This window comes from Cetorhinus maximus, chromosome 23 (assembly GCF_964194155.1).
Source record: "Cetorhinus maximus chromosome 23, sCetMax3.hap1.1, whole genome shotgun sequence".
Classification (NCBI taxonomy): domain Eukaryota; kingdom Metazoa; phylum Chordata; class Chondrichthyes; order Lamniformes; family Cetorhinidae; genus Cetorhinus; species Cetorhinus maximus.
Genome location: NC_135901.1, coordinates 24,896,745 through 24,917,817, shown reverse-complemented (window position 1 = coordinate 24,917,817; position 21,073 = coordinate 24,896,745). Strand labels below are relative to the sequence as shown.

The window sequence follows — 21,073 nt, the reverse complement described above, 5'->3', positions numbered from 1 at the left end:
GGGGATGGAGTCGGTGATGAGGGTGACAGTGTTAATGGCGGTGGGTGGGGGCTATGGGCCCATGTATTAAACCACCTCCTGGGCCACAGCTGTAGAGATTTGAGCATTAATTTGTCTCTGTCCCATAGGACAACATCACAGAAACAGGTCTAATCTCAATGTGGTGATAAAAATTTCTGTTCCCCAATTGGTCTTTCAATTACATTGTTACAATCCATAATTTCCCATATGCCAGAATGTGACCCATCAATGACTGCAGGAGCCCAGTGCGATTACTCAGCACCGGGTTGTTCTCTGAGCACGTACAGTACAAGTGGTGGATGTGGAACATGCTGATCAGGAGCAGGTAGGAGATGACGCTGAATTACAGAGAATACCGAGTCCAGAAACAGACCTTTCTGTTCCACTGATTTGTGCTGGTGTTTATATTTCACACAAAACAATTCCATTCCATTTACCTCAACACAGCTTTTTGGCTTATATTTCTTTATAGAAGTACCAGCACTGAAATAAAAGTAAAATACTGTGAATGCTGGAAATCTGAAATAAAAACAGAAAGTTCTGGAAATCCTCAGCAAGTTTGGCAGCTTCTGTGAAGAGAGAGAAACAGATTTAACATTTCCAATCCAATTTGATTCTTCTTCAGAACTGAGTATTTCCAGCATTCTGATTTCATTTTAAACACATAATTGATGTAAACTTTATTGTCCTTACAGGTATCTGGATGTAAATCTGATTTCAGACCTTCCTCTGAACAGTTTTCAAACTGACTCCAGCTCATTGTCCATTCCTTCACTAAAGACCCGGATGGAAAACACTCAGCACAAGATGGCGGCGGCCGGTTGCCCGGATAAACCGGGCCTGATAACCGGGGAGGAAGCCCCGCCCTCACTCGCCTGCCTTCACCAAGATGGCCATTCATGATCCTGGCTCCCTGAACAAGACTCACCTTCCTCTGCCAAGATGGCGGCGGATGGTGACACCCCCCCCCCCAGTGCGCAGGTGCAATGTGAGTGTGCGCTCTGAGCATGCTCAGTGTCAGTCATGGTGACAGAGTGAGGAGGAGCGGACGGTTCGGGAGGCGGGAGGAGATTGTGAGCACAGGGTAGGAATGGAAACCGCGGCTGGACTGGGAACTGGATCAACTTCTGGGGTAGGCCCCAGGCCCCGTGTTTACCCCGCGGTGACAGGCCCGGGGGGAGGGAGCGATGGAGCCGGCGGCTGGACGGGGAGGATTTGGAAACACTTTGTGGATCCGCAAACCCTGAGGAATAATTGTCACCTCCTGGTTTGCAGCTGCGGGGCTTCTCCCTCCCGGGAACAGGCCCAGGTTAACGGCCGCCATCCTGGGTCAGCGAGTGGAGGATGGTTCACATCAGAGGATGGGGGAGGGGGGACAATAAATAAGAGGTTACACTTTGGGCTCAAATCGATGAGGAATCTGATCTGTGTTTGGGAAACTGTTAACAAATGGCCCCTTGTAAAACATGATCTCCAGTTGTAGAATTTATTAAAAAGATACAGAGAATTATCCAACACTTCATTTGAATTTCAGCCCAGGGAGGAGGGAGAGTGTGTGGGACGGGGATTTACAGCTTTGGGGGAACAAGAGAGAAAAAAATGTTCCATAGAAACTAAAATTAACTGTTCTGAATTTCTGTGCTGTGCTTACAATGAGGTCTTTTGAAACCTCTGCTTACAGGGCATCAGAAGGGAGAACTTATAGACTGGTAACTCAAACAACATATCACATCAAGATCTAACAGAGTCACTTGATTCATCAGGAGCTGAATATCACCGGCCTTTGAATGTGGAAGGAGAAATATTTGCCTATTCTGACTGTAGAAAAAAGAAATCATTCATCTATATGACTGGAAAAGCACCGAGACACACACACACACCGGTGAGAGTGTTCCAGTGCACTGACTGTGCAAAGAGCTTTAGCTAGTTACACAACCTGAAAAAATTACAGCATTTACAGTGGGGAGAAACCATACATGTGTCTGTGTGTTTGGACAAGGATCCAACCTGGAGAGACACAAGGACACCCGCACCAGGGTAAAACCGTGGAAATGTGGGGACTGTGGAGCTGGATTCATTTCCCCATCCCAGCTGGAAATTCATCGGCGTATTCACACTGGGGAGAGGCCGTTCACCTGCATCGATTGTGGGAAGGGTTTCACGCAGTTATCAAATCTTCTGACACACCAGCGTGTTCACAGTGGCGTGAGGCCGTTCAGCTGTTCCGTGTGTGGGAAGGGATTTATGAGCTCATCTAACCTGGGGACCCACCAGCGGGTTCACACTGGGGAGAGGCCGTTCACCTGCTCTGTGTGTGGGAAAGGCTTCACTCAGTCATCTGCTCTGCTGACACATCAACTTGTTCACAGTGATCAGAGATTGTTCAAATGCTCTGACTGTGAGAAGAGTTTCAAAGGACCAATAAATTTGCTCAAACACCAGCGAGTTCACACTGGGGAGAGGCCGTTCACCTGCTGTGTGTGTGGGAAGAGATTCACTCGGTCGCATAACCTGCACAGACACCAACGAGTTCACACTGGGGAGAGGCCTTTCAACTGCCCCATCTGTGGGAAGAGATTCACTTTTTCATCTAACCTGAAGAGACACCAGAAGTTTCACATATGACAACAGGGGTTGGATTCTGCTGTTATTGCTGCTGTGAATCACGTCCAGGTTTGAACTATGTTCATTTTGATAGCTGGGGTTGGATTTTCACTTCCTGACGAGGGTGGGAACTGGGACTTGTGTGACTTGAAAATTACTTTCCTGGCCAGAGGCACTGGATCCGCTGCCTCTGAGACAGTTTCTGATTTTTTTTTCAGGGGAGAGTACGAACGCAGTCCCCCACTACCACAAATTTTGCAGTCGAATATCCCACATTTGGAAACATCGCAGGCATCAGCACACCCGAAGTGCAATGGGATAGCCTCGTCCTGGGAGAACAACCTTCATGATCATTATCTCTCCCCTGCAAAGCGCCAATTAACTCACCACCAATTAACCATCTGATTAACCACCAATGAACCAATTTAATCTCATTAAAGAACTTGTTACGGAGTCTGTCTCAAACAGAATGGGGTTTTCAATCTTTTCTTCTGGATTCTAAATTGATTTATGGGGTACAGGTTGTTTGCAATAAATCCCCAATTGTGAATGAAATCATCAGGTTCTACAGGACTTAACCATCTGGCAGGAATGAACACTTTAAATGGTCATTTCAGAAAGATTTATTAACCATTAAAAGGTGAAAAGGTAACAAGTTAGAAAGATTAAATCAAAGTTTCAATTAACAGTAAGAGGAGAATGTTTAACTTTAACAATTAAACAGACTTCTCAATGTTGCTCGGTTGATCAGGCCGAAGATGTGAAGTGAGGATAACCCTTCATTATTTGATACACAGATAACATGCTAACAAAATGGCTTCTCGAAACCTTCATTTTTAGACTTAAAAGATGTTGTAAGCCCACCTTAGCCAAGTTGTTGGAAATGGCTAACTGGTCTATAATTTGTCAAGAATGTGACAAGAGCTAACTCCATTGGTTTTAGCTAATTTACCACATTGTCTTAAACTTAGGACAGTTCCTTCCTTTAAGCTGTGTCTCTTATCTTGGTGTCTTTACAGGAGCCCATTCATTAAGATAGACTCAACAATCAAGGACAGTGTGTGTTCCTGAAAGGGAGCGAGTCCAGGGCCTATCCCATTTATTCCCCAGCTGTTACAGCACTTTAATTCTCTCATAAGAAATGCTAATGGAGAAATACAGAAACAACATGAAGTGACTTCTCCTTAACTACCAATCATCTGTTGCTCAACAGTCACTGCTTCGTGATACTGTTTTGGGTTAGTTTGTTGTAAAAGGTTAACATCAAAATGGCTTCTCATCTCAGCGTTAGTAGAAAATTGTGTTTTGACCTTGTTAGCTTATTACAATGAATATGAAATGAAATGAACCTGAACGTGGTTGGGCTGCACTAAAATCTATTACCCAGGCTTACTTACAGGATGATGCCAGACATGTTAGTGCACAGCTGTTAGAGTTACTATGCGTCAAAAGGAAGTTAATTTTTTTTTTTGTGTGTAAAATTTGTGGGGTAGACTTGTTCTGGTTTGAGCGCTGTACCTCAACTTGACGTCAGTACGCAGTTGTGTTGTCTTTATTGTCCTGGTCATTTCATGAACTGCCAGCTCCCCTCTGCAAAGCAGCAGCAACAAACCCCAAAATGGCTGCTGTCTGCATTTGCTGCTGGCGTCAGACAAGAAGCTCCCTCCCCCTGGAGGCACTTGATGCCTCGGATTGGATGCTGAGCTCACCTCCTGCCAAAACAGCTCATTTACATTTAAAAATAGTGTCGCAAGAGCAATGCAGTTCAGGTGCAGTGTCTGAACTTGGAATTAATCCAGTGTCAGGTTTCCAAACCTCTTTGAAAATCCAGCTCTTGGGAGTTTATTCCTCCTGATGTTAATAATCCCTGCAACAGGGCTGGAGTTTAATATTCTGGTTAAATGTCAAATAAATCAACTTGGTGTCCAACACAGTGTGTGGAGTATTTGTTCTCTCCAGGTTAAGAGGAGACAAATTGAAATCCTGTTCTTGACTGTTCCATTTCTGGGCCTTTTCTCCACTGTTAAAGAAAGATTTGTATTTCTGCAGAGCCTTTAATGACATCAGGGATGTCCCAAAGCATTTTACAGCCAATGAAATTCCTTTGAAGTGCAGTCAATGTTGTAATGTAGAAAATACAGCAGCTAATTTATGCACAGCAAGATCCCATAGACAAAAAATTGATAATACCCAGATGATCTGTTTCAGTGATGTTCATTGAGGGATAAATATTGATCAAAACTCTTGGTAGAAACCCCCAGCTCTTTGAAATAGTGTCAATGGATCTCTTACACCCACCATTCTGTCTCAGTGCCGTCTCTGACAGTGCAGTGCTCCCTCAGTACTGCAGTGGAATGTCAGCCTGGATTTTATGCTCATCTTTCTGGATGTGGATTTGGACCCACAACCTCCTGACTCAGACATGAAAATGCAACACTGAGCCACGACTCATCATCACACTGGATTATTTCAGTTCCCAGACCTTTGGTTACTCTCATGGACAAGTCCCAGCTGCCCATACCTTCCAGAGTGTCTCTCCTAGCCTTGGTAGCAAACATCATCTCACTTTTCTGAAAAGGAAGAAGAGAGAAAATGGGGAACTAGAAACCAGTTAGCCTAACATCAATAATTGGCAAAATGTAGGAATCTATCATGAGGGATGTGTTAACAGGGCATTTAGAAAATCATTAACTGATTAAGCAGAGCCAATATGGATTTATGAAAGGATTTATGGATTCATATTTGACAAATCTGTTAAGAGCTTTTTGAAAATGTAATATGTAAGGAGGATAATGAGGGTATCAGTAGATGTGTATTTGGATTTTCAAAAAGCATTTGATAAGGGGTCACACAAGAGGTAATTACACACAATTCGGTCTGGTGTTTGGGGGTATCTTAGCATGGACTGAGGATTGGTTAATGGTCAGAAAACAGAGTGTAGGAATAAACGGGACATTTTCAGGGTGGCAGGTTGTGACTAGCAGGTACCACAAGGATTAGTAGTTGTGCCTCAGCTATTTACAATCGATATCAATGACTTAGATGAGGGGACTGAGTGTAATGTATCCAGGTTTTCTGATGATACAATGTTGGGTGGGAAAGTAAGTGCTGAGGAGGACACAAAGAGGCTGCAGAGGGATATAGACAGGTTGGGTAAGAACACGGCAGATGGAATACAACGTGGTGAAATGTGAAGTTATACACTTTGGTAGGAATAGTAAAAAAAATAATATTTTTCGAATGGTGAGAGACTGGGAAATATTTGCATTCAGAAGGACCTAGCTGTTCTTGTACATGAATCACAGAAAGTTAACACGCAGGTACAGCAAGCAAATGGTAAATGGTCTGTTAGCTTTTATTACAAAGGGATTGGAGTATAAGAGTAAAGATGTCTTACTACAATTACACAGAGCATTGGTGAGGCCTCACCTGGAGTACTGTGTGCGGGTTTAGTCTCCTTACCTAAAGAAAGACATACTTGATCTAGAGGGAGTGAAACAAATGTTCACCAGACTGGTTCCTGGGATGAGGAGATTGTCCCATGAGGAGAGATTGAGCAGATTAAGCCTATATTGAATGGAGTTTAGAAGAATGAGAGGTGATCTAACTGATACATTCTTAAGGGGCCTGACAAAGTAGATGCTGAGAAAAAGTTTCCCATCTGGAGAATCTAGACACGGGGATTAGTCTCAGAATAAGGGGTCAACCATTCATGACTGAGATGAGGAGGAATTTCTTCATTCAGAGTTGTGATCCTTTGGAATTTTCTACCCCAGGGAGCCGTGGTTCTCAGTTATATTTAAGACAGAGGTCGATAGGGTTTTGGAATTTTCTATCCCAGGGAGCTGTGGTTCTCAGTTATATCTAAGACAGAGGTCGATAGAGTTTTGGAATTTTCTATCCCAGGGAGCTGTGGTTCTCAGTTATATTTAAGACAGAGGTCAATAGGGTTTTGGAATTTTCTAACCCAGGGAGCTGTGGTTCTCAATTATATTTAAAACAGAGGTCGATAGGGTTTTGGAATTTTCTATCCCAGGGAGCTGTGGTTCTCAAATATATTTGAAACAGAGGTCGATAGAGGTTTGGGGACAAGGGGAATTAAGGTTTGTGGGGAGTGTGGAGCTAAGGTAGAAGATCAGACATGATCGTATCGACTAGCAGAGCAGGCTTAATGGGCTGAATGGCCTTTCCTGCTCCTATGTCTTATGTTCATTAAACCTCAGTCTGGTTCCCCTCAAGTTGCTGAGTGAGTGAATTAAATCTTTCTTCACAAATCACCCGGATACCAGACTACAAGTCAAGCCATGAACATTGTTTATTGTTTTCAAATCACAGTGAAATGTGGGCACACAGACCCTTTCTAGACGTGTCTAAATGTAATCAGAGTTATCCAGCAGTTCAGCACTAATAGGGAGAGCTATTTCACAAAACAAGGAACAAAGATTCCACAAGATATTCAGTGATTCACTGCAAATCAGCACGAATGGATGCTGAGTATTAATTACAGCAGGGAGCAGAGTCTGAGGTTATCAATTGGTGAGTTTATTTTCAGAGTAATTCAATATGTGACAAATTAACAGCTTTGATCAGCCCGTCTCACAAACAGCTCGAGCCTACTTGTGATTACAAACATTCAGAGCTTACCGAGCCTCATCCTCGAGTTACAGAACAGACTTTCTCCGGTCAATATTGACCTGCAGGATTGCACTATGATCTGTTTATTGTTCATCTTTAGTTCAAGACAGTTTTTGAGTGATTTACATTGAAAACGAGGTTTGCAGACATGATGGTTTATTCACACATGATTGAGAGACGGTGCAGGTACACGCTAAGTCTAAACTGGGCAACTGACATTAGAGATCAACCCCAACTGTCAGAATGGATATGGTTTAGTCCATGGTGTGATTAACAGCAGCAACAACAGCAGAATCCAACCCCTGTAATCACTTGTGAATTCGCTGATGATTGTGTGAACAAGGTGATGTGTAGTGAGATGAGATAAACGAGTGAATCCCTTCCCACACTCCGAGCAGGTGAACGGTCTCTCCCCAGTGTGAACTCGCTGGTGTGCAGTGAGGTCGCCTGCTTGCCTGAACCCCGTCCTGCAGTGAGAGCACGTGAACGGTCTCTCGTCAGTGTGAACACGTTGATGGGATGTCAGTTTCTCAGACCTTTTAAAGCACTTCCCACGTCTGGACATTTAAAAGGTCTCTCGTCTGAGTGAACATGCCAATGCCTCAACAGATTGGATGACCGAGTGAATCCCTTCCCACACTCGGAGCAGCTGAACAGCTTCTCCCCGATGTGAGTGCATTGGTGTTTCAGCAGGGTGGAGAATCCCCTGAACCTCTTCCCACACTCAGAGCAGCTGGACGGCGTGGAACTGGTGTGAATGCACTGGTGTTCCATCAGTGAACGTGGGCTTTTAAAGCTCTTTTCACAGTTACAGCATTTAAACTCTCCCTCATCAGTGTGAACTCGGTGTGTCCACAGGACAGAAAAATGATTGAATCCCTGCCCACACACGGAGCAGGTGAACAACCTCTCCCTGGTGTGAACTCGTTGGTGTGTGGTGAGGTCACCCGATCGTCTGAAGCCAATCCCGCAGTGAGAGCACCTGAACGGCTTCTCCCCAGTGTGAACTTGTTGGTGTTGCAGCAGGTTGGATGACTGAGTGAATCCCTTCCCACACTCAGAGCAGGTAAACGGCCGCTCCCCAGTGTGACTGCGCCGATGAATTTCCAACTGAGACGAGTAATTGAACCCCTTCCCACAGTCCCCACATTTATAGGGTTTCTCACCAGTGTGAACGGTGCTTTTTCCTTCCATGTTCCAAGGCTGATGACATTCCTGTCCTGATAAATTGAGAGACTCCATCAGATTCTGATGTGATGTTTGGTTTCAGTTTCCCGACTGCAAATCCTCCCCTTCTAATACCCTGTGAAATTGATTTAAAACAGATAAAAGGGAGTGAGAGAGAACCCACAAAAACACAAAGGCAGGTTGTGAAATTGAACTGAATGAATCTGGTCATTTGTGGGGCCGGCACCAGGGAAAAGTGACCATGAAAACTGCTGGATTGTCATAAAAACCCAACTGGTTCACTAATGTCCTTCGGGGAACGGAACCTGCTACCCGGGCTGGAGCTACACAAGAGCCTGGCCTCTATGGGAGGAGAAAGAGAGAGAGGTGGAGGAGGGGGCAACGGAGATGGACTTGATACATGAGAATTTTGACATCATGTCCCAAACCCAGCACCCCATCTGCTAGAAGAGCAAGAGCAGCTGGTGCATGGGAAAACCATCACGTCCAAAACACACCAGCAAGTTCACACTGGGAAGAGGCTTTGTTTTGTAACCTTTATCCTTAAAAGAAAGTATCTTTCTTTGGGCTATTCTCAAGGTTTTGCAAGACGAAACCAAACAGAAATTTGCTTGTACATCTTGCAATTTAGTTATTGTCTTCACTGCTCACAAAGTGATCTGCTCGACAATGAGGGTGATCACTTTTTGGAACAACCTCCATTTTGTCTGTGACCTTGACCCTGAGCTTCTGATCATTTGTCATTTTAATTCTCCGCCGCACTCCCACTCTGACCTCTCTGTCCTTGGCCTCCTGAACTGTTCCAATGAAGCTCAGTGGGAGCTTGAGGAACAGCAGCTCATCTTTCGATTTGGCACTTTATAGCCTTCCAGACTCAATATCGAGTTCAGCAGTTTCTGCACCAACAGGATCAGGATTGTCAGGATCGGGAACTCTCTAACTGAAAAGGTGCTGGAACCTGATTCTATGTTTAGACTCTGCTCACTCGTCCTAGATTCCCCAACCAGTGGAAATAGTTCCTCTCTATCCACCCTGACAGTTACAATTAATATACTGAAAACTTTGATCAAATCACCTCTTAATCTTCTAAATTCAGGGATCACAATCCTCACAGTGAGTGGTGTATTTTAGCAGAATGGATAGAAAGAGTCAATATATAATGAAAGGCACAGTTCTAAAGAGTGAGCAGGGACAGAGGGACCTGCGGGTTCATGTGCAGAGATCTTTGAAGGTGACAGGACATATTAAGAGAGTAGCTGGTTAAAATAAATTGGATCTCGAGCTACATGAATAGTGGCGTTGAGTACACAAACAGGGAAGTTATGCTGAATCTTTATAAAGCTCTGGTTAGGCCACAATTCGAGAATTGCATCCAGTTCTGGTCACCTCACTTTAGGAAGGATGTGAAGGTCATTGAGAAAAGTGCAGAGGAGATTTACCAGAATGGTTCCTGCAAAGGAGGTTGAGGGGAGATTGATAGAGGTGTACAAGATTATGACAGGTTTAGATAAGGTAGAAAAAGAAAGGCTATTCCCATCAGCTGATCGCTTAAGAACTCATGGACACAGATTTAAGGATTTGGGTAAGAGATTGAGGGGCTTCTGAGGGAAAACATTTTTACACAGTGAGTGTAATGAGCTGGAACTTGTTGCCTATGAGGGTGGTGGAAATGGACATGATGAATGATCTCAAAAGGAAATTGGATAGGCACTTGAGGGAAATAAACCTGCAAGGATACAGGGATAGAACAGGGGAATGGGACTGACTGGATTGCAGTAGAGAGCTGGCATGGACTCAATGGGCCTAATGGCCTCCTCTGTGCCATAATAACTCTATGACTCTTTTGTGTAATCTCACTTGTACTTTAAACCATGGAGTTCAGATATCACTCAGGTAAATGTCACTCCGTCCAAGGCCATTCTATCCTTCCTGTTGTTTGTTGCCCAGAACTGAACATAATTCTCCAGGTGTGCTCTAACCAGGGTTTGTGTGTCTCAGTGCTTTTCCAGTCACATTGATACCTGACATCTTCTCCCACAGAGAGAACAGACAAACCTTTTACCTTCCACATTCAGATGCTGCTGATATTCAGGTTCTGATGACAAGAGTGACTCTGTCAGATTTTGATGTGATGTTTGGTTTGAGTTTCCTGTTTGTCAATCCTTCACTTCCAGTACCCTGTAAGTTTACAGAAATAATCACCGTCAGTCCAGGATAGAAATTCACAGCATTCTCTCCTCTAGGGTTACAACTCTGATTAAATGTATCCCTGGAGGTTTAATCACATGATCTGCTCCCACACATCCATCCTTAACAAAGTGCCTTCTGACACCAATTGGAAATCAAAAAGTCTCATTATCCAATTGGATGATGATTGACTGTCAGCCAAACAGCCTTTATCCCATTTTCTATATTATTATATCTGGTAAAGAGAAATGTTCAAAGAAAATTACAAAAATATATATTTTGTAATGTCCTGATGATTTTTCTCCAGGGTTGCACACGGCAGTGTCCTGGGGATTCATCTTCAATTCCTGGAGACTCCAAGGAGGTTATGCTGAACTTATATAAGACACTAGTTAGACCTCAGCTGGAGATGGCGGCCGGCAAACCATGCCTACGAGAGGGAGGAGTCCCATTGCTTATACTCCGTTCGGTGCCAAGGCGGGATCGATAAGTTTTTATTTCGGAATTCAGGCCTACACTGAGTACTTATGAAGCATCCCCGCCCACTTCGATGGTTCTAATCCTCCTCACCCAGCCACCGGCTCCATTACTCAAATGCACACGATCACTTCCTATTTTTCTTCTCCACCGATGCTGCCAGACCTGCTGAGTTTTTCCAGGTAATTCTGTTTTTGTTTTGGATTTCCAGCATCCGCAGTAGCTTTTAGCTTTTTGTTTTTATCCTATTCGTTCCTTGCAGCTCCAGTGACAGCCCACACTGCGCATGCTCGGGTCGCAACGGAGCAGTGCGCTTGCGCGAAGAGCCCCTGTAATGAGGATAGAGCACATTCATAATCGCAGCGAATGCTGGGTAAGATCCTCGCCATTGAAAGTCGATAGTTGTTGATGGAACATAAAGTTGTGCGATTCGATTACGATTGGAGACATTGGGCCACGATACCAATTTATTAAATTAATTGATGCAGCAACTAAAGACCACAGGCCTCTAACATAGTTTTGTACTGGGTGCGATTAAAAGCAGAACGAACACCTACAGTTAGGTGTGAACTCACCGGGGTATCAGAAGGTGGAGTGTAAAAGTGCTTTTTCCCCATATACAGAATAGTTAAACTGCCCCTCACCAACATGAAAGCACTGACAGTGGATCAAGTGCTTTTAGCTTTTAAAGCTAGAATATTAACCATTGGCTCAACTGAGCAAATCCCTTCAGACACGGGAAGTGTCTGAGTGGTCTCCCTCTGGTGTGACTCTGCTGTTGTGTCAGTAAATGGGATGACTGAGTGAATCCATTTCCACATTCATCTGGCAAAGTATCTTTTCACGGGGGGATTTCACCTATGAGTTTCCAGCTCAGAAGGGAATCTCAAATGCCCCTGGTAATGAATTCCACGTTCTCAGCACTCTCCAGTTAAAGAAAAGCAAAATACTGTGGATGCATCAGATTTGAATTAACATTCAAAAATTCTGGAAATACTCCATAGATCTGATAGCATCTGTGGAGAGAGAGAAACACATTTCAGGCCTATGAGCTTTCATCAGAACTGCACAGACCTGAAATATTAACTCCCTTTCTCCTTCCACAGATATCATGAGCATTTCCAGCATTTTCTGTTTTTATCTCTGGTTGCTCTAGAACTGTACAGTGACAAATTGATATTTATTCTCATCTGTCTGCAACTGGAAACATATTTCACTTGTCTACCCTGTCAAACCTTTTCATAATCTTAAATGTTCAGGTCATCCTTCATTCTCTTTTCCAGAGAAAACATTTACAGCCTGTCCAATCTTTCTTGTTGGGTGTAACCTGCCAGTTCTGCCATCATTCGAGTATTTTTTTTCTTGCATCTTCTCCAGTTCTTCCAGGTCCATTTTATATATGAAGCTAATCTGAGCAGCAAACTCACTATTGTCCCCAAATGCCTGTATGTTGTAGCATTTTAATCATTAGCTGAATATAAGAATATACCAACGTGCCAGTCTGTAACATTATGGAGCATTTACAAAGTTGTCTCTTCCCCTTACAATGGGATGGTGGGCTGTTTAACTCTTAATCCATCAGTTATGACATAAAGAATAACATGTCAGAGAAAGACAGGATTTCAGTGGGGTGATAGAAGCCAGATGAAAGTTCAGTTAATGTGATTGCCAAGCAGTGACAGGGAGCACTTGCGATTCATGTGCACCCTCTCTATACATTTTCAAGATTAAAAATGAATTGAATCTATCACTCTCCATCTTGAGTATATTCAAGATGCAAATTCATGAAGATTTGGATACTCGGGGAATCAATAGATTTGGGGATAGAGTGGGAAAGTGGGGTTCAGGTGGAAAGTCATTTAATGCTTCAGAAGCTCAAGAACCGTATGGTCTACACCTGCTCCTATTTCTTGTGCTCTTATGAACATCAGTGTGAATCATTTCTATGCAAACACAGCAGATGCAACACCCGCACTTTCACCTCCCCTTCTTACATTCCAGGGCCGCAAACACACTTTCCAAGTGGTACAGTGATTTCCTGTATCTTCTTGCAATTTAGTATTGTGTTACCTGCTCATTATGCGGTCTCCTCTACACTGAGGAGACTAAATCTGGATTGGGTGATTGCTTTGTGGAATATCACCAGTCTGTGAGCTTCCGGTCATTTACTATTTTAATTCTCACCTCACTTCAGGTCTGACCTCTGCCCTCAGCCTCCCACACTCTTCTAATAAACCTCAAAGGAAACTCGAGGAACAGCACCTCGTTATTGATTGGCCACTTCATGACCTTCTGGACTCAACATTCATTTCAACAATTTCAGATCATAACCACTCCCTTTTTTTCCCGCACAGTAGCTGCTGCTACTGGTTCTGTTGTTACGATTTGTACCTCCTCTGGACTTGTCTTTTATTTGTTTACTTGTTCCATTGGTTTGTCTACTTGTATCGTTATCACCCAATTTTGCCTTGCACCATCATCCCCTTTGTCATTTAATCTCCAACCTTCCATCCTTTCACAAGACCGTTTTTCTTTCCTGCTCTATGCTTCTCTTATCCCCGACTCTGTACCTGTTGGTAAACATAGGAACATAGTTCTTCCAGTTTGGATAAAAATTCAGTGACCTGAAAAATTCACTCTGTTTCCCTCTCCATAGATGTTGTTTGCTGAGTGTTTCCAATATTTTCTGTTTTGAGGTCAGATTTCCGGCGCCTGCAGTATCTTGTTTTTGGGTCACTGTGGATCAGTTTACTCTCACTCCGTTACCTGTTTCAAGGTGAAGAAGGAATGTTTAAGGAATGAGACAACAGTAACTGTCACCCTGTTCGACATGAAACTAAACTCATTGTTAATTCCTCATCAGCAACAATGTTAAACACAAAGCTTCAAGGGATTGATAAAAGCAAAATACTGCGGATGCTGGAAATCTGAAACAAAAACAGAAAATGAAAGAAAAACTCAGCAGGTCTAACAGCATCTGTGGGGAGAGAAACAGAGTTTACATTTCAAGTCCGTATGACTCTTCTTCTGAGCCGGGATTGAACCGGGGACTTTCCTCATGTAAAGTAAACGTGATAATCACTGCACTGGGGAAATGAGTGTGAATCCCCCAGAGAGAGGGGAACTGACCATCCATCTCTAGCTCTAATTCCCAAACAGAAAATGCTGCCAAGGATCAGCAAGTCAAAATGCAAACTGGAGGAACAGCACCTCATCTTCCGACTAGGCACTTTACAGCCTTCCAGACTGAATATTGAGTTCAACAATTTTAGATCTTGAACTCTCTCCTCCATCCCCACCCCCTTTCTGTTGCTTCCCCCTCCTTTTTGTTTTTTCCAATAATTTATATAGATTTTTCTTTTCCCACCTATTTCCATTGTTTTTAAATGTTTTTCCACCCATTGTTTATCTCTACCTTTTAGCCCTTTTAGTATTCCCCCATCCCCACTACAGCTATCTGTACCTTGTCTGTCCTGCTTTCTACTCTTAATTAGCACATTCCTTTAGATAATATCACCACCTTCAACATCTCTTTGTCCTTTTGTCTGTGACATCTTTTGGTTATCTCCACCTATTACTGGCTGCTTGTCTCAACAACCCCCCCCGCCCCCTACAAACCAGCTTATATTTCGCCCCTTTCCTATTTTTATTTAGTTCTGTTGAAGGGTCATGAGGACTCGAAACTTAAACTGTGATCTCCTCCGCCGATGCTGCCAGACCTGCTGAGTTTTTCCAGGTATTTCTGTTTCTGTTTTTCTTTTGTATTTCCAGCATCCGCAGTATTTTGCTTTTAGGCTGAGTCTGTGGCCGTTCTCAGCGTTTGAAACCGTCACAATGCCCGGGTGATTGACTGCAGCTCGGGACCGATAGGAACCAGGGGCGGGACAGGAGGACCGAGATGGAGCGGCTGGTCCTCCAACGAATCGGAGTGAATGAGGGGGCAGGGCTGGTCTTGTGACTGAAGCATGCGCAGTGAAGGTAATGGCGAGAGTGAGAGACGCTTCTTTTTTGGATCCGCAATAGGTAAACGGGGGCGGGGAATGGCGGGGCAGAGGGATTGATGGATCCGATGGGCGGGGAGGCTTCGTAAACATGTTGTGTAAACCGCGAACTCCGAAAAAAAACTTACCGTTCCACCGTTTGTACCGAGTGGGGTCGCAGCTTCCAGTGATCGGGCAGGTTAACCGCCGCCATCTTTATTGAGGGTCATCTGCAGGAGGCGCGTGCGCGGCCGCCATCTTTGTAGGGGGCAATGTTTTACTGACTGGGAGGAGCTTGTTACCCATAGTTCAGAATGGTGATAACTTGTCCATCAAGCTGCATTAGCCTTTGAGTCCCAATGTCTTATTGAGGAGGCAGAGAAAGAAAGGAAATGAAGCACATCCTCCTCCCCTAATCCCAATACCTCATGGAACATCCTACCCAATGTGTCCAAAGTTCTGTGCCTCTGTTTAATCACATGAAAACCCACGGCAGAAACTCACGACCCTGAGTAAACGTCATCCTTGAATCGATGAACTGCTGATGACGATGAGAGGCAATAGGCAGCAGGGCGCATGCGCGGTCATCCTGGGCCAGATGGCAGGAGGGGAGAATGTTGTGAATTTCTATCCTGGACTGAAAGGGATGGATTTTGGAAACTCCTTTTACAGAGGGTTAGAAGGGGAGGATTTACACACAGCAAACTCAAATCAAGAGAAATACTTTTCTATCCTGGACTGACAGTGATGGCTTTGTGAACTTTTTTCACAGAGTATTAGAAGAAAATTTTCAGACAGGAAACTCAAACCAAATATCACACCAACATCTGACAGAATCAGCAATTCATCAGGACCTGGACATTATCAGTCTTTGAGTGTAAGTATTGAATCCCAGGTCATTACCACTCGCTGTGTAAAATTTCTTCCTCTCATCTCCCCTGTAAATCTTGCCCAAAGCCTTAAATCTATGGCGAGTAACCTTTTCACAATCATATAAATGGAACAGATTTTCTTTATCTATCTTACCTAAGCCTATTATAAACTTGTACACCTCTATCAAATCTCCTCTCAATCTCCTTTGCTCCAAGGAGAACAGCCCCAGTTCCTCCAACCTAACATTACAAATAAAATTCACACCCCTGGAACCATTCTGGTAAATCTCCTCTGCACCCTCTCAAGGACCCTCACATCCTTCATAATGTGTGGTGATCACTGGTTTGCACAGACCCAGATGTTCTGTGTTCGTGTCTGTGATGTCATCACATGCTGACAATTGCTCGGTGACATCACCCCACTCCCCGGGTCTTTCCTCAACTGGGAGATTTTTCTCTGACTCCAGTGCTTCTGATATCTTTCCAGCTGCAGGCTCCAGCAGGAGATTTTAATATTGAAAACAGTGAAATTATTTCAGAGGTGAGTATTTTTGACCTTTCAGCTACCATTTAGAATTCTTAGTGCTATGCTTTGTTATCTGTGAAAGTTTCATGGCTCTAGGGCTGTGCAGCTCCTGTTCTGTGGACCTGAATCCATATATTGCTCTGTTTCACCTCTCTCCCGTTCTCTAACATTCTCTGCCTCCTGTATTGGGTGTATTTTAGCTCTATTTGGTATTTTATATTTTGCTTACCAGCTTTATCTTCCTACAATACTTTTCATAGTGAGGAATTCTTTTTCTTGTGCCATAGCCCATTTCTCTTCCGTTTCCAAGCTTATATTGACCACCAAATTCTACATCATTTTTATTCCCCATTATTCATTCTGCACAACCTGAAACATGAACTATTTTGCTTTCTCAAGATACTGCCTGATCTACTAAGTATTTCCAGCATTTGTTCTTTTTATTTCAGATTTCCAGCAGCTTCAGTATTTTGTGTTCCTTTTATTGCAAGCATTGCTCACATAACCGAGTCTACAAACACACATTATGAGCCGGCTTGTTGCCAGGTAGGCATTGGTTCAGAAGTTGGTTCTCAGCCTCCAGTGTTGGTCCTTTTTAATAGAATCGGAGAATCATTCAATGATTACAATACAGGCAGAGGCCATTTGATCCTTTGTGCCTGTTCTGGTTCTCTGCAAAGACAGATCAGCTAGTCCCACTCCCCTGTCCTTTCTTCATAGCCCAGCAATTTTTTTTCTCCTTAGATTTTTATCCAATTCCCTTTTTAAAGTCTTATTTGCATCAGTTTGGGCTGGAGGGGAGATGGAGGAGAAGCTGCTCGATTTAACCCTGAGGACTTTGGAACTCAGTTGGACCCAGCAATTTCAAACTGAAATTATCAAGGGAGGTAGATACTAGGGGAGATCAGGTTATTAAATGAACACTGTCCATACAATATAAAAGGGTATTGTTTTTGAACATATACATACTTAAAAAATTTAGTCGGGATCTGGATGCCGCTAACAAGACCAGCAGCATATATTGCCAATGCCCAGTTGCTCATAGCGAAGATGATGTTTGACCTTCTTACCTCTGCAGTCCGTGTGGTGAAGGTGATCTCATGAAGCTGTTAGGTGAGGAGTTACAGGATTTTGACCCAGCAATGACGAAGGTGCAGAGATATATGTCCAAGTCAGCGAGGGGTGATCTTACTGAAACGTAAACGATTCTGAGGGCGCTTGTCAGGGTAGATGTTGAGAAGATGTTTCCATTAGTGGGGGAATCTCGAACTAGGGGACATAGTTACAGAATAAGGGGACACTCATTTAAAACTGAGATGCGAAGGAATTTCTTCTCTCAGAGGGTAGTGAATGTCTGGAATTCTCTACCCCAGAGAGTTGTGGACGCTAGATCACTGAAAGGATTTAAAGAGGAGGTAGATAGATTTTTGAAATATTGAGGAGTTGAGGGCTATGAAGAGCTGGCATGAATAAGGAGTTGAGGCCGGGGACAGATCAGCCATGATCTTATTGAATGGCTGGACAACTTGAGGGGCCGAATGGCCTACTCCTCTTACTTCTTATGTTCTCATAACTTGTATTTATATTGTGCCTTTAACGTAATAAAACTTTCCAAGACATTTCACAAAAATGTTGCAAAGAAACATTTGATCTGAGCCACACAAGTTGTTGTGAGGGAGCAGGGCAGCAAGTGTATGGCCAAAGAGGTAGTTTTGAGGATTATCTTAAAGGATGAGAGTGAGGTAGCAACGGGGAGAGGTTTAAGGGTGAAATTCCAGAGTTTGGGGCCTAGGCAACTGAAAGGACGGCCACCAATCAGCAACGCTCAAGAGGCCGAAATTAGATGAGTGCAATGATCTTGGAGGATTGTCTGTCTGGAGGAGATTACAGAGATAGGGAAGAATACAACCATGGAGGAAAATAAGGATGAGAATTTTTAAACTTTGGTGCTTCTTAAACAGGAGCCTTTGTAGGTCAGTGAGCATAGGGAGGACGGGTGAACAAGGTTTGGTATGATTAAACACACAGGCAGCAGAGTTTTGGGTGACCTCAAGGTCACAGGGAGGTTGAATGTGGGAGGCCAGCGGGGAATGTGTCAGGATAGTTAAGTCTAGGGTTAACAAAGGAATGGATGACGGTTTCAACGGCAGATGAGCTGAGATGAGGACAGAGTCGGACGATGTTACTGAGGTGGAAATGGGCGGTCTTGGTGATAATGTGGATTCGTGGCTGAAATATTCTTGGGGTGAAATATTCTGCCATGGTTGTGAACAGCCTGGTTCAGCCTCAGACAGTTGGCAGGGAGAGGGATGGAGTCGGTGGCTAAGGAGTGAAGTTTGTAGTGGGGACTGAAGACAAAGGCTTTGGTCTTCCCGGTACTTAAGTGGAGGAAATTTCTGTTCAGAACGATGAGTGACTTGGAGGGGAACTTGGAGGTGATGGTGTTCACATACACCTGATACCCTGATCCTTTTAGTAGGTTCTGGGTTTGTTCCCTATCTTTGACCCCCTGCCTGTTCCACCTCTCTCTCTATCTCTCTCTCTATTTCTCTCTCTCTCTCTCTCTCTCTCCTCCCATTGAGGCCAGTGTCTTGTGTAGTTCCACTCTGGGTGACAGGTTCCCTTCCCTGAAGCAGTTAGGTTTTTATGACAATCCAGCAGTTTTCATGGTCACTTCTTCCTTGTGCCGGCCTCACAAATTACCAGATTCATTCATCCCCATTTCACAACCTGCCCTTGTGTTTTTGTGGGTTCTCTCTCACTTGCTTTTTTCTGTTTTAAATCACTTTCAGTCATGAACCTCAAGCCAAACATCACATCAGGAGCTGACAGTCGCCCAATTTATCATAACTGGAATATCATCAGCCTTTGAACATGGAAGGAAAAAGCACCGTTCACATCGCGGAGAAACTGTACACGTGTTCTGTGTGTGGACGAGGTTTCAGACAATCAACAGGCCTGTCGAGACACAAGCGCATTCACACGGGGGAGAAACCGTGGACATGTGGGGACTGTGGGAAGAGATTCAATTACCCGTCTGACCTGGAAACTCATCGACGCAGTCACACTGGGGAGAGGCCGTTCACCTGCTCTATGTGTGGGAAGGGATTCACTCAGTCATCCAGCCTGCTGAGACACCAGCGAGATCACACTGGGGCGAGGTCATTTAACTGCTTCAAGCATGGAAAGGGATTCACTCAGTTATCCAACCTGTTGGAACATGAGCAAATTCACACTGGGGAGAGGCCGTTCACCTGCCCTATGTGTGGGAAGGGATTCACTCAGTCATCCAGCCTGCTGAAACACCAGCGAGATCACACTGGGGAGAGGCCATTTACCTGCTTCGAGTGTGGAAAGGGATTCACTCAGTTATCCAACCTGTTGGAGCACGACCGAATTCACACTGGGGAGAAGCCATTCACCTGCTCCGAGTGTGGGAAGGGATTCACTCAGTCATCCCACCTGCTGACACACCAGCGAGTTCACACTGAGGAGAGACCTTTCAAATGCCTGGACTGTGAGAAGTGCTTTAAAAGTTCTGGGGAACTGATGCGCCATCAACGTGTTCATACCGAGGAGAGACCATTCAGGTGCTCTCACTGTGCGACTGGATTCAGGCGATCAGAACAACTCACTGTGCACCAGCGAATTCACACTGGGGAGAGGCCATTCACCTGCATGGAATGTGGGAAGGGATTCACTCAGTTATCCACCCTGCTGAATCACCAGCGAATTCACACTGGGGAGAGGCCATTCACCTGCATGGAATGTGGGAAGGGATTCACTCAGTTATCCACCCTGCTGAATCACCAGCGAATTCACACCGGGGAGAGGCCATTCACCTGCTCTGAGTGTGGGAAGGGATTCACAACTTCATCCACACTGCTGACACACCAGCGAGTTCACAAGTAACTACAGTGATGGATTTTGCTGTTAATCACATTCAGGACTGAACCATGTTCATTGGGGTCTGTTTCTGCTGATGTTAATAAACTCCAGCCCAGTTATAGGGGATATTATTATGGCAATAATTAAATAAATCAGCTTTGTGTTGAAAACACAGCCTGTCGAATCTTTTTAGTATCTCTAATACAAGTTAGTTCCTTTTGAAGGGTTCTACCCTGTCTCCTCCATCCTCACCTCCAACAACAAGTGTAAGGTGCTTACGGAGCTTCTTTGTCACTAAGATTGGGACAATCCGATCAGCTGCCTCTGCTGCTTCCCTCTTTCCCACCAGCCCACCAGGCCAAACGGTCTCTACAGTTCCTCCTTGACCAAGCCCTGAAATTGCATCTTTCTCCAGTTTCTCTTCTATCTCCTGTCAATCCATGTCAGAGCTCATCTTGTCCATGAGACCCGCATCCAAGTCCCTCGATCCTATTCTCATTAAACTGCTGACCATCCATGTTAGCTGATATTGTTAACAGTTCTCTCTCTCTCCTGGTACTTGTCACCCTCACCTTGAAATGCACCATTGTCACCATTCTGAGAGAAACCAACCCTTGACTCCACAGTCCTAGCAAACTACCACCCCATCTCCAACCTCCATTTCCTCTGCAAAGTTCTTGAACTTGGTGTCCCCC

The 21,073-nt window shown here is 44.3% G+C and overlaps 5 protein-coding genes and 1 non-coding gene across 9 annotated transcripts in view; 4 read left to right on the top strand and 2 right to left on the bottom strand.

The window, feature by feature from the left end:
* Positions 1-20,540, top strand: part of LOC144697902 (uncharacterized) — a 33,012-nt gene extending 12,472 nt beyond the window's left edge. The window contains exon 3 of the mRNA XM_078569863.1: positions 19,344-20,540. Within this exon, the coding sequence (XP_078425989.1) occupies positions 19,344-20,402 (1,059 nt within the window). The 3' untranslated portion in view covers positions 20,403-20,540. The remainder of the gene's footprint in view (positions 1-19,343) is intronic.
* The window catches only part of LOC144697901 (uncharacterized), a 292,792-nt gene that overhangs the window by 108,895 nt on the left and 162,824 nt on the right, over positions 1-21,073 (top strand). The gene's annotated exons all lie outside the window — the stretch shown is intronic.
* LOC144697208 (uncharacterized) overlaps positions 1,041-21,073 on the top strand; it is a 274,466-nt gene continuing 254,433 nt past the window's right edge. Inside the window, exon 1 of the mRNA XM_078569101.1 lies at positions 1,041-1,105. The gene's annotated coding sequence lies outside the window, so the exon portion shown is untranslated. The remainder of the gene's footprint in view (positions 1,106-21,073) is intronic.
* LOC144698578 (U1 spliceosomal RNA) lies at positions 2,841-3,007 on the bottom strand. The gene has a single exon (XR_013580527.1). It is a non-coding gene; the product is annotated as a U1 spliceosomal RNA (small nuclear RNA).
* The window catches only part of LOC144697259 (uncharacterized), a 488,548-nt gene continuing 470,505 nt past the window's right edge, over positions 3,031-21,073 (top strand). The window contains exon 1 of the mRNA XM_078569197.1: positions 3,031-3,170. The gene's annotated coding sequence lies outside the window, so the exon portion shown is untranslated. The remainder of the gene's footprint in view (positions 3,171-21,073) is intronic.
* On the bottom strand, positions 6,927-11,400 carry LOC144697182 (uncharacterized). Of its 4 annotated transcripts, none has more exons than XM_078569052.1 (3): positions 11,206-11,400; positions 10,511-10,626; positions 6,927-8,563 (listed from the first exon to the last, which is right to left on the bottom strand). In XM_078569052.1, the coding sequence occupies exon 3, from the start codon at positions 8,500-8,502 to the stop codon at positions 7,783-7,785; it is 720 nt and encodes a 239-aa protein (XP_078425178.1). In that variant the 5' UTR covers positions 8,503-8,563; positions 10,511-10,626; positions 11,206-11,400; the 3' UTR covers positions 6,927-7,782. The 4 variants fall into 4 exon arrangements, with proteins under 4 accessions (XP_078425178.1, XP_078425176.1, XP_078425175.1 ...); XM_078569050.1 differs by having other exon boundaries at positions 10,504-10,626; positions 11,206-11,250; XM_078569049.1 differs by having other exon boundaries at positions 6,927-8,552; positions 11,206-11,250.

Excerpts from the sequence above, each read along its gene's own strand:
- LOC144697182 (XM_078569052.1), bottom strand. The coding sequence starts at position 8,502 with ATGGAGTCTCTCAATTTATCAGGACAGGAATGTCATCAGCCTTGGAAC.